The sequence below is a fragment of the Chrysochloris asiatica genome, unplaced genomic scaffold, assembly GCF_000296735.1.
Source record: "Chrysochloris asiatica unplaced genomic scaffold, ChrAsi1.0 scaffold00040, whole genome shotgun sequence".
NCBI lineage: Eukaryota > Metazoa > Chordata > Mammalia > Afrosoricida > Chrysochloridae > Chrysochloris > Chrysochloris asiatica.
The window spans coordinates 19,417,223-19,432,722 of record NW_006408558.1 but is presented as its reverse complement, the minus strand read 5'-3'; the positions used below and the strand labels follow the sequence as shown (position 1 = coordinate 19,432,722).

The window sequence follows — 15,500 nt, the reverse complement described above, 5'->3', positions numbered from 1 at the left end:
AAAAAAAAAAAGAATGAATAGGCAAGTATATAGAGTCCTGGTATGGTTCTGTAGGACAAGTACTTAGCCACAAAGTCAGTTTGAACCACAAGTTTGGCGGTTCAAACTCACCAGCTGCTCCTCGGGAACCCTATACAGGGACACTATGAGTTGGAACTGACTTGGCAGCACTTAACAACAACAACAACAGACAATAGAGATCAAAGTTTGTTCGTGGTTACCAAGGGTGAAAGGAAGAAGCCCAAGGTGCATTGAAGGCATTGACAAAGAACAAGGTGCTGGGAATTGATGAAATATAAATTGAAATCTTTCAACAAACTGATGTGGCACTGGAGGCACTCAATCATCTCTGCCAAGAAATTTGGAAGACAACTACCTGGACAACTGACTGGAAGAGATCCATCTTTGTGCACATTCCAAAGAGAGGTGACCCAATGGAATGCGGACATCATCAGACAATACCACTAATATCATATCCAAGTAAAATCTTGTTAAAGATAATACAAAAACAGCTGCAAACATACAGACTGATAACTTCCAGAGGTTCAAGCCGGATTCAGAAGAGGATGTGGAACGAGGGATATCATTGCTGACCTCAGATGGATTTTGCCTGAAAGCAGAGAATACAAGAAAGCTGTTTACCTGTGCTTTATTGACTACGTAAAGGCTCTTGATTGTGGGGATGATGACAAGTTATGAACAACATTATGGAGAATGAGTATCCCCAAAAAATTAACTGTGCTCATGAGGGACCTGTACATAGACTAAGAAGCAGCTGTTCGAACAGAATAAGGGAACAGAGAATGGTTTAAAATTAGGAAAGGTGTGCACCAGGGTTGTATTCTTTCACCATACTTATTTAATCTGTATGCTGAGCAAGTAATCTAAGAAACTGGATTACATGAAGAAAAACACGGCATCAGGATTGGAGGAAGACTCATTAACAACCTGAGATATGCAGATGATACAACCTTGCTTGCTGAAAGCAGAGGACGTAAAATAACTTACTAATGAAGGTCAAAAACCACAGCCTTCAGTATAGGTTGCTCCTCAACATAAAGAAAAAGGAGCTCTGGTAGCATAGTGGTTATGAATCGGGCTGCTAACCTCAGGGTCGGCAGTTCAAAATTACCAGCGGTTCTGCAGGAGAAAGATAAGGCGCTCTGCTCGCGTAAAGATTTACAGCCTTGGAAACCCTGTGTAGGGTCACTATGAGTCGGAACCGACTCCATGGTGCTTAACAACAACATAAAGAAAACAAAATTATTATCACTGGACCAATAAATAACATCCATATAAATGGAGAAAAGATTGAAGTTGTTACAGACTTCATTTTGTTCAGCTCAACGATCTACACTCATGGAACTGGTGGTGGTTATGTGCTGTGGAGTCGGCTCCGACTCATAGTGACCCTGTACAGGTTTTCTGAGACTGTAAATCTTTACGGGAGCAGAAAGCTTCATCTTTCTCCTGCGGAACAGCTGGTAGTTTCGAACTGCCAACCATGAGATTAGCAGCCCAATTCGTAACTACTGTGCTACCAGAGCTCCTTGTCATAGCACGCATCAATATTTCATGGAAGTTGTTGTTGTTGTTGTTAAGTGCCGTCGAGTCGTTTCCGACCCATAGCGACCCTGTACAGGGTTTCCGAGGCTGTAAATCTTTACGGGAGGAGAAGGCCTTATCTTTCTCCCGCGGAACAGCTGGTAGTTTCGAACTGCTGGCCTTAAGGTTCGCAGGCCAATTCGTAACCACTACGCTACCAGAGCTTCATGGAAGTAGCAGTCAAGAAATCAAATGATTTGCATTAGGCAAATCTGCTGCACAAGACCTCTTTGAGTGTTTAAGAGCAAAGACGCCGGTTTGAGGATTAAGGTGCGCCTGACCCAAGCCATGGTATTTTCGATAATCTCATATGCATGTGAAAGTTGGATGGTGAATAAGGAAGACCATAGAAGAATCGATGCATTTGAGTTATGGTGTTGGAGGAGAATATTAAAAGTACCGTGGACTGCCAAAAGAACCAACAGAAACTGTGTTGAAAGAAGTATAGCCAGAGTGCTCCTTGGAAGCAAAATATGACCAGGCTTTGTCTCTCATACTTCATACTGTCAGGAAAGACCAGTCACTGGAGAAGGATATCATGTTTGGTAATGTGGAGGGTCGGAGAAAAAAAGGAAGACCCCCAATGAGATGGATTGGCAATGTGGCAGCAGCAATGGGCTCAAACATAGCAATGATTCTGAGGTTGACCCAAGACCAGGCAGTGTTTCATTCTGTTGTGCAGTCGGTACCAACTCAATGGCACCTAACAAGAACAACAACCAGGAGTGGTGGGCAGGAGCAAGGGAGAAAGGAAGATACAACACTGAAGGGACACTGAGCTTCTGTTAAGGGTGATGGGAAAATTCAGGAATAGTGATAGTTGAACATGAAAAATACAAAAACAATAATGGCAGTCCAACTGACTACTACAAGAACAAGCAAGTTGCTTGCCCAGGAGACATCAAGGCAAGTGGTCGGGTCCCCTCAGGGCACACCCCCTCCCAAGACTAAGACTCAATGGGAATACACGAGCAGACATGTGCTCTGACTGGTGACCACGTTGGTCACTGATAAGGGGAAGTGAGGGAAAAACAGCAATGAAGCTGTGAGCTAAGCCCTACCACATTCAATAGCCTCCTGTGAACCCAGGTAGAGACCTGGTTGGCCAGCAGTGTGTCAAGACCTGGGGATTACCAAGCCCAGAGTCAGTGACATAGCCACAGGGGACTAGAGTGGAGAGTGAAGTGTCCAGCTGATAAGAAGAGAAGGCATATACACACGGACACCTACACTTGACCTAGCTAAAATGGCTGGATGATCAGAACTCAAGAAGAAAGAAGAGGAAAAAAAGAGAGATCTGATACAATTTGATGAACTTGACCTACACCTATGGATGCAGTAGCTCAAAAGAGGGAACAACTCTTTATAGCGAGCATCATTCACATCCCCTCGATACACAGGGTAGACAGGGATGGGCAACTTGGACATTGGCTACCCAAAATGGGGTGGAGGGCTACAAAGGCAAGAAGTGACTGGCTTACAAACTTTCAAGAGGGAGCCTAGATCCAGAGGACATGGAGGCTGGTAGAATCTCCACTGAGTAGTATCTAATCTGTCTGGGCCAGGCTGATGACAGGAGATGGGGATAGTACTCATGTGGCACAACAGTGAATAACTGTTATCAGGACTGACTGTGAGGGTTGGAAATGTAAAGGTAGACATTTTGTGGCAAAAGGAGGGGAGTGGTTGACTTTGCAGTCCAGGAGTGGAGGTCCCTGTGACCATCAAGGGAGAAAAGTGGAGAGCAGGACCCTACCCAGAGAAGCAGTGACACCAGAGGTGGAAGTAGAGATGATGACGTGGAGATGGAGCGGCTGGGGATTCTAGACCCAGAGAGGGAGAGGGGCTGTGTGCTGATGACCTGAGGGCGGGGGAGAGGGGGCCAGGCTTGCAGGGTATACCCTTTGGTTGGTTGATGATGCATGGAGAGGATTGTAACCATGGCAATGAAACTATATATGATAGGATGAATGTAAAGCTAATGTTCTCCCATATAAACTATCACATAATTAACAATAAAACATTTTTTTTTTAATGGCTAAAATGGGAATTTTTAAGTTAGGTATATTTTGCCACAGTTTTTTTAAAAAGGACAGAATGCAGATATCAATAATGGAGAAAACTTCCAATCAAGCGTAAGTAATTAAATCTGATGTGGAAGTCAGGGGAATCACAGTGAAGTGCTCCAAAATGAAATCCAGCGGTTATTCTGGATGCTAGTTGTGTCTGGTTCAGATATAGAAGGCTCTTCGAAGGCCTGTCACATCAGACAACACCATTGGCTGTGTGGAAGAGGAGACTACAGAACTAGTGAAGGAAATAACTACAAGCCAACAAATAGAATCACCATGAGATTTGGCTTCTTTCTTCTTTTCTTCCTTTGGCTTTCTTTTCTCTTCTCTTGATTTTGTCACTTTGGCACCCCTCATTACAGACTCTTCCTCATTACAGACTTTCAGAAATGTGCTTGGCTCCATCAGTCTGTATCTTCCTCCACAACCCGTCATCTACATCCTTTACCCTCGTGACTTTCTCCAGTTTCCTCCCTATGCAACCCCCTAGGTCGCATCTACCCAATCTTGTGTTACATTCAATCCTCGCCCATCCTAAATACACTTTCCAAACATTCCCTTACAAGCTCTTCAATCATACACATCTTCAAGAAACCAATACCCAATTTTCTTCTAACTATCAACTTGTTATTAAATGTCTTCTTTGTCCTCAAAATGTCCCCATGCCCCATTCTCCTTTACTTCTTTGGTCCTACTCTCCACATTCATCCCCAGTAGCTCCTTTTTACCACTCTTTCTGTTCAGCTCAGAGTCTCACCTTTCCTTTTTTCTTTACCCTTCAAGATCAGTAATTCTCTACTTGGCTTAATTTCTCCTTTTTGATGTTCAGTACTTCCCCATCTGCTACTCTTTCCTTTGTCAACTTCTGTCCATCTATTTCATGCAGTAGTACTTTCATCTAGAACTTCTTTCCCTTCTATAGAAAACAACTCATCAGCAATATCCCTCACTTCGCGCAAGCCCACCTCAACTTCCATTCCTTCTGTTGTCCCCTCAAGCTCAGCATTTCTTCCACACTTTCTAAAGGAATTTCCACCTTGTCATCTCTTTCAGTTTTCTCTTCATTCATGCTCCCCATTCTTGAACTCCCCAACTTCTCCTGACTGGTCCCCAACTTCTCCTGACTGGTCACTAGATTTTATTGACTGGCCCCCAGCTTCTCTTGACTGGTCACCAGCTTCTCCCCACTGGTCCTGAACTTCTCCCCACTTGACCCCAGTTTATCTCCAGTGGAATTCAAATCCTCTCCACTGGTCCTCAGCTTCTCTTCACCTGATTGCAATCTCTCTCCCTTAGATCCTCGCTTCTCTCCCTCGGACACCAGGTTTTCTCTACTAGACCTCAGCTTCTCTGCGCTGGTCCCCAGCTTCTCTCCATCTGATTGCAATTTCTCTCCCCTGGGTCCCCTCCTCTCTGCACTAGTGTCCAGTTTCTCTGCACTGGATCCCTGCTTCTCTGCACTGGATTCCCTTTTCTCTGTACTGGTGTCCGGCTTCTCTGTGCTGGAGCCCCTCCTCTCTGCACTGCTCCCCAGTGTTTCTGCACTGGGTCTTGGCTCCTTCCTATTCCAGGACCCCAGTTTATCTTCTCTGGATCTCAAGCTCTCCCCCCTGGTCTCCAGATCACTGAGTCTCATTTTCTGTTCCCTGCCCACCCCCTGCTTCTCTGCACTGGGTCTGGGCTCCATCACATTCCACCTCAGTCTATAGCCTTTGTTTCTCAAATCCTTTTCACTGGCCTGCAGCCCTTCTCCTTGGGTCTCTGTCTTCTCCCTAATGGACCTCTCTTCAAAGCCAGACCCCCTCCTAGACCCAGCTGTAGTCTCAGATAGGACGACTTCTTTGGTCTCTCCCCAGACCTCCCTGGCGCTGCCTTTCCCCACGCCCCCGGAAGCCTGCCATGTACTTGATAGACTTTGCAGCAGGTTCAAATCCAGCTTTCCCTGATTCAGGCCCGGTTTCTCTCTGTAGTCAGTGCTTTCTATCATGTCCACTCTCCAATAACCATGCTGGTCCCCCGACTTAGGCTTATTCGTGTTCCTACCCAGGAGTTCCATTCTCTTCCCGATCACCATGAACCCGGCCCAGGGCCTCCACAGTTTTTCTCGCGGCATCGGCGACCCCTTGCAGCCCGGCTCGAGTAGCAGGGAACCATGGCTCCGGGCCTGGCCACGGGTCTTGCGACGCCTCTTGGAGTGCGCCTTACCCCTCGGCTCCCTCACACCCCAATCCTGAAAGCCTAAAGGAACGCCCTTCTCCACAGACATGGCCCCTGGTCCTCGCCCCCTACCGTCCCGCCCCTCCCCATGCGTTCCCTCCCAACCCTTCCACCCAGGCCCCTGCCCTGCCGCACCGCCCACCTCCCGGTGTGCGCGAGACCCGGCCAGCGCGCATGCGCGGGTCACTCGAGGCCGTTGGGAGGCGGGACCCGGAGCGAAGACGCGCGGGAGCCTGCCGGGGGTGCCCGCCTTTTAGAGGCTGTGAGTTTGGGGGAGACACGGCCCAAGACCTCTGCGACCCCCAAACCCCTGACTCTATCCCCGCGCTGTCGCCTAAACCTAGCAGTCTGCGCTCCACCTTAAAAGCTGGGGGAAGGGGAGGTGGTGTCTGTACATGAGAACGACAGGCATTGCAGCCAATGGAATCACTAACAATAGAGCTGGCACCCAATCAAAAGGCGCGGTTGGTGGTGGTGGGAGGGAGCCATCCGGACTTCAGGTGACTCTGTGGGTGGGAGGGGCAGCGTTTCTCAGTCGGCTGAGAGCATCCTCACCGGCTCTGTTCGTTCGGGCAAGTTACGGGGCACGAATCTGGGCAGCATCTGTGTGCTGTAGCCGGGAAGGAGAGTGATGGAGGTGAATCAGGATGCTGAGAGGGAGAGCAAGGTAAAGAAAGAGAGGATGCAAACCCACTCCCGATGTCCACCTGTCTTTATCACCTTTGATACCCAATCACGGGGTGAGGCGGGGGTGGTGGTAGGTATGTGTGTATGACCAAAGCAGGGCGGGGGCGTTTCTGTGACACCAATAAGGAGGCTGGCGAGGATGTGCCAAGGGAAGGTTTTACTTTTGCTCTGCCATTTCCCCTCCCCCTCAGGACCAACTCAAGCAGGCTTGAGGGAGAGATGTTAGGGATGGAAAGGTGGCTGGTGCTCCTCGTGGGGAGGAATCTTAATGACTTCACCTGGATAACTGTGTTTATATAATTACAAGACCATCCGTTCTTCATTCTTTCCTGTGGACTTCACGCATTCAACAAATATTTACTGAGCATTTACCTTGTGCCAAGGACGGTTCTACTCCCATAAAGATTTACAGCCTCGGAAACCCTGTGCAGGGTCACTATGAGTTGGAACCGACTCCACAGCATATAACAACAACAACAAGGACGGTTAGGAGCTGGGCACGCAGTGGCGTATACTCTTTGGGGTTGGAGGTTATGTACACAGTGGGCTATAGCTGAGAGTAAGTATGGTGCAGGTCATCGCAAAGATAACAAGAGGCAGGGACCTACAGCATCCATGAGCTAGACCGTGTTTAGTGGGAAATGGGGAGTTGGATAGATTCCGAGCCTATTCTGGGGGGTAAAGGAGAAGTCAAAATGTGAGGAGTGGACTTCAAGTGGTATTTGGAGAGGCTAGAGACCTGAGAGACACAAAGTATTGAACCAAATGTGCCTGCGTCAATGTTTGTCTGCACTTATGTTCATAATTAAATTAGTTAATACTTGTAAACTGCATATTATAAGAGCAGATATAAGTGTTAGGTATTATATTGTTAAGGAGCCCTGGTGGCGTTGTGGGTTATGTCTTGAGCTGATAACCATAAGTTGGTGGATCAAACCCAACAGCTGGGCTGCAGAAGAAAGATGCTGTCTGCTCCCATAAGGATTTGCAATCTCGAGAACCCTATATAGCAGGAGTGGTCTGGCCTTGCCAAGGCAATGGCGGTTCCAGCTGTCACGTTGTTGTTGTTATTAAGTGCCATCGAGCCGAGTCGGTTCTGACTCATAGCGACCCTGCATAGGGTTTCCGAGGAGTGGCTGGTGAACTTGAACTGCCAACCTTGTGGTTCTAACCAACCTTTACAATCCAGTGCGTTAACCTTCAGCCTCACACCAGTAGCCATCACATTGGTGGTGGTGATTATGTGCTGATTATGGAGTCAGTTTACATTTTTTTTTTTTTATGTACCATGGAGTTGGTTCTGACTCATAGTGACCCTGTACAGGGTTTCTAAAGCTGTAAATCTTTACAGGAGGAGAGAGCCTCATATTTCTCCCGCAGAACAGCTGGTCGTTTCGAACTGCTGACCTTGATGTTCACAGTCCAATTCGTAACCGCTATGCTACCAGAGCTCTTTTCGGTTTACATTGTTGTTGTTGTTGTTATGTGCCATGGAGTCGGTTCCGATTCATAGCAACCCTCTACAGGGTTTCCGAGGCTGTAAATCTTTATGGGAGCAGAAAGCCTCATCTTTCTCCTGCGGAACAGCTGGTAGTTTCGAACTGCTGAGCTTGCGATTCACAGCCCGATTCGTAACCACTACACTACCAGAGGGGTGAATTAATTACTTGTTTGACCAAATATAGCGGACTAATTTTTAAGTTGATAATTGTGTATGGACCACAGTTGATGTTATAAATTTAGTGGAAATTAACTCAGTGACAGTGGGTCTAGTGGTATTATATTGTTTTTATTACTGTCACTGTTATTGTATGAAATACTGTATGTTCTGAGGATACAGTGGGCTTTGAAACTAATGGATGTGTACACCCCTGACCTTTGTAAGTGCCACATGCTCCAAAGTCCCCTATATTTATTCTCTAGGTGAAACATTGTTCGCTCTGAGATTCTCCTTTAAATATATAAATATATGAAAAGAATGATTTTTAAAATACGGAAGTTTGGCTAAATAACAGATTGGTTCATCAAATTAAAAAATAGTACCAGTGAGTGCATATGTATAGCTGTAAAAAGTCGTCTCTCTGAGACCAGTGCTTAACAATTACTCTAAGGGGGCAGGGAAACAAGATCAGTGGAAATGAATCCTTCAGAGTGGAATCAATGAGAATCTTGACACAGTGAAAATGAGTAAGTTGCTTAATGTTCAATGAAAACCTAATTTGCTTTAACCAAAGCACAATAAAGTATCATTTCAAAAAGAAAATACAAGTCAAAATGTAGGAGCAATGAAATAATATAAAATACTTGACTAATCCAACAAAAGATAAGAAAGAAGGAACACACACACACACATTCTGGGACAAATAAATAACAAAAAGCCAGCTGGCAGTTCTATAGCCTACTATATCAATAATTAAGGAGCCCTGGTGTGATGCAAAGGAGCCCAGGCAGTGCTGGGAGTTAAGCATTGGCCTGGTAACTGCAAGGTCAGTGATTCAAACCCACCAGCCACTCCGAGAGAGAAAGCTGAGGCAATCTACTTCATAAAGATTTACAACCACAGAATCCCTATGGAGTAGTCCTACTCTATCCGACACGGCTGCTGTGTGTTAGAATCAACTGGCTGGTACTGGGTTTGGTGATGCAATAGTTAAGTGCTTGATGGTTCACACCTACCCAGCAGCTCCTTGGGAGCAAAGAGCTGGCCATCTGCTCGGGTAAAGATGACAGTCTAAGAGCAGGTCTGCTGTGTCCTATAAAGTTGTTATAAGTCGGAATCGAATCGGTGGCATACAACAACATTATCAGTAACTACAAAAGCTCATGAATGGAGTAAATACTCCAATAAAAAGTTGTCAAATTTTTTATTGGCGTATTTCATTTTTAAAACCAAATATATTATTATATTTAATTCTAAGAACACAAAATCAGTTGAAATCAAAGGATAGGAAAACATATACTAACCAAAAGGAAGCTGTTGTGGTTATATTAATGTAAAAATGGCATGCAGGCAGTGTCTGGCGCCCTCTGACTTCACAAAAGGGAAGGAGAATCAAACTCAACATCAGATCAAGGCCGATTGCTATGAGGCAGAGGTCAGACATGCCTCCACCCACTAACTTCCTTTACCAATTCTGACACCAACTATCCCTGCCAAAGCACTCTCTCCTTCTCTGCTGGCTCAATAATTCATTGCAGTGGACACACAGAACTCACAGACAATACTCATGATTATGGGATTTATTAGGGAAGTTAACAGGTTACAATTCAGGATCAGAAACGCCCAGAATACAGTTCTTTGGTCAGGACAGCCATGTCTGTATGCACACCTCTTTCTGGTCCAGCTACATAGCCTCTTGGCCTCTGCCTTGCTCGGGCAATGCTATAAAGCTTCTTTATAAATGTCCAAAGGGCACTCCACTCCTCCATAAGCCTTCACCTGAAGGTTCTTGGCTCGAGCTCCAGGGCCCAGCAAATGTAGTTTCCCCAATTATGTGCTGGTGGCACACTACTTCACAGGTGAGCCACTTGCCCAAAGGCACGCAGCTTTATTCATCCCATGGGCTGGGAAGCCCGCCGCTCTGTCTCCTGCTCTGGCTCTTAGTTCTGCTCCTGCGGCTTCACCATTCCTGTGGTGTCACAGTGCTGTCTGTCTCCTAGATTAAGGAAGTTTCATATGCAGAGATCTCAGGGTCCAAAGGATGCCCTCTGCTCCTGACTCTTCATTTTTGATGGAGTTAAGACTCCCCTTGTTCCTGTTTCAGAGATAGCTCATTTTAGATCCAGCACAATGACAAAATTGACCAATTCCCACATTTGAGTTCCAACTTTTTACAATCACAATTAATCCTGTTAACCATCAGTTACAGCCGAATCATATAATGTTATCAGCATCTTTCCTCACCTTCTCTTACCCAAACCCATCAGGAAAAGAGGAAACATACTCAGTCTGAATGGTGTCACCCAGTCATGTGATGGGGGTTACAAAAACTATAGCTAAAAGACCCATATCAAATAAACCACTACACCACAGTTCATTTCAGACAAAGTAGACGGTAAGTAAAGACGTTTTACCTGAAATAAAGAGGGATGTTTTATAATGGTAAAAGGGTGAATTCAACATAAAGATAAAGCAGTCCTAAATGTATATGCACTTACAGCTTTAAAATATACAATGTAAAAGGTGACAGTGAAAAGAACTAATAGGCAAACCTACAATTACAGTTAGAATTTTTAACACAACTCGCAATAACTGATAGAACAAGCAGACCAAAAAGAGCAGTAAGGATTTAGATGATTTAAACAATACAATTGTGCAAGTTGATCTAATTGACGTATGAGAAAATTGAAAAGAATCTTGAAACTGTTAGCGTTAATAAGTAAATTTAGTAAGGCCCCTGGACCCAAGGTAAATCTGTAGAACTCCGTTGTGTTTTTATGTACTAGCAACAACAGCTAACAGTCACTGAGTCAATTCCAACTCATAGCAACTCTATAGGACAGAGTAGAGCGATTCCACCAGGTTTCTGAGGAGGTAAATCTTTACGGGAAAACACTACCTGAACTTTCTTCCATGGAGTACTTAAGTGAGTTTGAACCACTGGCCTTTCAATTTACTATCCGGTGTTTAACTCACTGCACCATCAGGACTCCTCTAACAAACAATTCAAAACTGAAGTTTAAAATGAAAATAGTCAAGTACCTAGGAATGAATCTAACAAAAGATGTGCAAGACCTCTACACACAAAACTCTATATTACTGAGAAAAAGAAAACCTACATAAGTGGAAAGATATTCTGTGTTCATGGATAGGAAGATGGAAAATTGTAAAGATTCTCTTCTTAACTAATTGATTTATAGATTCAAAGAAATCTCAATCAAAATCTCAGCAAGTTTTTTTTTTTTATGTTGAGATTATAAACTGATTCTAAAATGTATATGGAAATGCAAAGGACCTATGAGAAATCATCAAAATAATTTTGAAAAAGAACAAAGAGGGCTTACACTATCTGATTTTGAGTCTTGCTTATCAAATGACAGTCTAGGCAGATCCACTGTCCACAGACTCTCTACAGTGAAGATACTGGAGACCAAATGAAAGAGACACAGGTGGTAATCCTGGAACCCTAAGCTTCACAGGAAAGGTTAGAGAATTGAATTGAATACTTACTGGGATGAGAAGCTGAGCATGGGCAGTGAAGGAAGAACACAGGCTGGTGACCGATCTGCTGGCCAGACACAGCATGGTTATCTTGAACTTTGGTGGCACAGATTCACACCAATGATTGGCAATGGGAAAGATACCATGTCCAAACAACCCAGACACAACTATACCCTCTGCAGTTCTACCAATTGGGCAAGAGTCAATATCAGCTCCTACACCATGTAGTCAGTGATTGACAGCAGCCAATACCAGCCAAACCCACTCTAAACAGAGCTGCACAAACAGAGAACAGAACTGTATTGTGCTTCCATTCTCTAATCATACCCACCAGGAGGCAGTTGGTGAGAACCAACATACAGTCACCAATTAAATACAAACTCAACAATACCACAGTGTCTCAGAGACAACAGATAATTTCACTTATGAAGAAACATTGATGGACTCAAGTGTGGCAGCGGTAGTGAGGTGGGCCCAGGATCGGACATTGTTTCGTTCTGCTGTGCATAGGGTCGCTATGAGTCGGTTCCGATTTGATGGCACCTGACAACAACAACAACATGAAGAAACAAGAGAGTGGCTCAAACAAATGACCAAGATGCAGAGCCAGAAAATATTTATGATAAAGAAAAGGTAACGGAACTATCTGAGAAAGAATTAAAAAGAATGATAGTTAGATACCTTCAATAGATTGAGAGAAAGATCAAGGACAGGAAGGAGAACACAGAAATAAACATTAGAATTAAGGAAAACACTAAGAACAATTTAAGTTTTAAAACAATACAAAACTTTCCAAAGAAATCTAGGTGATTAATACTAAGATTTCAGAAATGGGCAATACATTGAAATGGCAAAGGAAGAGATTTGAATCCATGGAAGCCCGAATTAGTGAGCTTGAAGATAAATCTCTCAATAATAGTATGCTAGAAGAACAATCAGAAAACAAGAAGTTAAAAAATCCAAAGAAAACCTAAGATTTACATGAGGTACCATAAAGAGGAATAATTTACAGGTGATCAGAATTCCACAACCAGAAGAAATGATAAAAAGTACAGAGAAAGAAAGTTGTGGAAGAAAACTTCCCTAACATCGTGAAAGGTGGGAAGATAAGCACTCAAGACATTTAATGAAAGAAAAATCACCACTATGTTTCATAATCAAACTTTCAAAAACCAAAGACAAAGAATCCTGTGACCAGCTTGGGAAAAAACAAAGTTACCACAAAGGAGAGCCAGTAAGACTGAGCTCTTATTTCTCAGCAGAAACTATGCAGAAACAGGCTTTTCGACAGAAAAAAATTACCAACAAAGAATCATATACTCAGCAAAGCTGTCCCTCTAATATCATGGCAAAATTAGGACATTTCCTGTTAAACAGAAAGTAAAGGAGTTAATAATAAAGAGACAAATTTCATAAAAGATGCTACAGGGTATTCTGTGGACTAAGAACCAATAACAGCAGACAATAACTTGAAATTAACATACATGACAACACCCAGAACTCAATCCAGATATAGATGCATTTAAAGTAAAACAAACATACAAGACTGAAAATAGGGAACCTAAAGTATCAATTTATAATGAAGATAATTATTATAAAACAAAAAGAGAATAATGTAGATCTAGAACTTCAAAATGGGTGAGAAAGTTGAGCATATTTCAAGATAAAACAGACTGCTTTAAAGTGGGGAAGAAATTAATTACAGAGTAACATCAAAGAATAAGATTAGTACAACTTCAAATAAAAATCAAAACAAAACAGAGGAAAATCAGAAAGATTTACTAAACATTAAAACAACAGCAGTGAAGAAAATGAGAAGAGAACAGAATGAGAACACAGTGTACCAAAGCCTTTGGGACGCAGCAAAAGCATTGCTCAGAGGGCAATTTATAGCAATAAATGCATTTCCAAAAAAGAAGAAAGAACCAAAATCAACATCTTAACCCAACATCTTTGATAGTTAGAGAAAGAACAGCAAAGTAAATATATAATACAGCTACCAGAAGAAAAGAAATAATAAAAGTTAGAGCAGAAATAAATGAAACAGAAAAACAATAGAATCAATAAGACAAGAAGTTAGTTCTTGGAAGAGTTAATAAAATCAACAAACCGCTGGCAAATCTAGCAAAAGAGAAGAAGAAGATGCAAATAACATGAATAGGAAAATATATGGGTGACATCACACCAGGACCAACAGAAATAAAAAGGATAATGACAGAATACTATATGATGCACTATACTCCAACAAATTTGAAAATCTAGAAGAAATGGAACAAGTTTATAGAAGTGTACAACCTGCCTAAACTAACACAGACTGAAAGTAGAAAACTTGAGCAGACTTATAACAAAAGAAGAAATTGATTAAGTCATTAAAAAACTCCCAACCAAAAAAAGTCCAGTCACAGATGGCTTTACTGGTAAATTCTACCAAACATTCAGAGAAAAGCTGACACCAATTCTACTCAAACTATTTCAGAATATAGTAAAAGTTTGAAAACTCCTGAATTTATTTTATAAAGCAAACATTACTCTGATACCAAAAACAGACAAAGACATCACTAAAAAAGAAAATTATAGACCAATATCCCTCAATTCTCAATGAAATCCTAGCCAACAGAAGCCAACAACATATCAAAAAATAATAATACATCATGACCAAGTAAGATTCATACCAGGTATGTAAAGATACAAGAAAAATAATCAATATAATTTACCCCATGACCATATTGATTGATGCAGAAAAGGCATTTTATAAAATCTAACACCCATTCCTGATCAGAAAACATTCAGCAAAATAGGAATTAAAGGGAAATTCTTCAACATAATTAAGGGCATATATACAAAACCATACTTATTCACTATGTGTGCTGAGAAGCTGTATTATATGAAAAGAACGTGGCATCAGGATTGGAGGAAGAATCATTAACCTGTGATATGCAGATGAGACAAACTTGCTTGCTGAAAACAAAGAGAACTTAAAATACTATGAAGATCAAAGTATGAATTACACCTCAAAGTAAAGAAAGCAAAAATTTTCAACACTGGACCAATGAATAGCATCATGATAAATAGAGAAAAAAATTGAAGTTGTCAAAGACTTCATTTTGCTTGGGTCCACTATCAACATTCGTGAAAGCAGTAGTCAAGAAATAAAATGATACATTGTTTTTGGCAAATCTGCACAAGACCTTTTTAAAATGTTCAAGAGCAAAGATGTCAGTTTGAGGACTAAGATGTCCCTGACCCAAGCCATGGTATTTAAAATAGCCTCATATGCATGTGAAAGCTGGACAGTGAATAAGGAAGACAGTAGAAGAATTGATGCATTGAGTTAATGGTGGTGAAGAAAAATACTGAATGTGCCATGAATTGCCAGAAGAAGAAACAAATCTGTGTTGGAAGAAGTACAGACAGAATGCTCTTTAGAAGTCAGGATAATGAGACTTCATCTCTCATACTTGGGTCATATTATCAGGAGGTATCAGCCCCTTGTGAAGGACATCATTTTTGGTAAAGTGGAGGGTCAGTGAAAAAGAGGAAGAATAAGGTGGATTGGCACAGTGATACCAGCAATGGGCTCAAGTGTAGCAACGATTGTGTGGATGATGCTGGACCTGGCAGTGTTTCATTCTGTTGTGTGTATAGATCACTATGAATTGGAACAGACTCGATGGCATCTAACAGCAACATACAAAACCAAAAGATTTACAAGACTTGGGAACCTTATACAGGGTCACTAAGAGTTGGAACCAACTCGA

At 42.6% G+C, this 15,500-nt stretch overlaps 1 protein-coding gene across 1 annotated transcript in view; it reads left to right on the top strand.

Annotated features, from left to right (window-relative positions):
* The window catches only part of SNX32 (sorting nexin 32), a 55,532-nt gene that overhangs the window by 24,075 nt on the left and 15,957 nt on the right, over positions 1–15,500 (top strand). The window contains exons 2-3 of the mRNA XM_006861073.1: positions 5,725–5,871; positions 6,012–6,156. Of these exons, the coding sequence (XP_006861135.1) occupies positions 5,725–5,871; positions 6,012–6,156 (292 nt within the window). The remainder of the gene's footprint in view (positions 1–5,724; positions 5,872–6,011; positions 6,157–15,500) is intronic.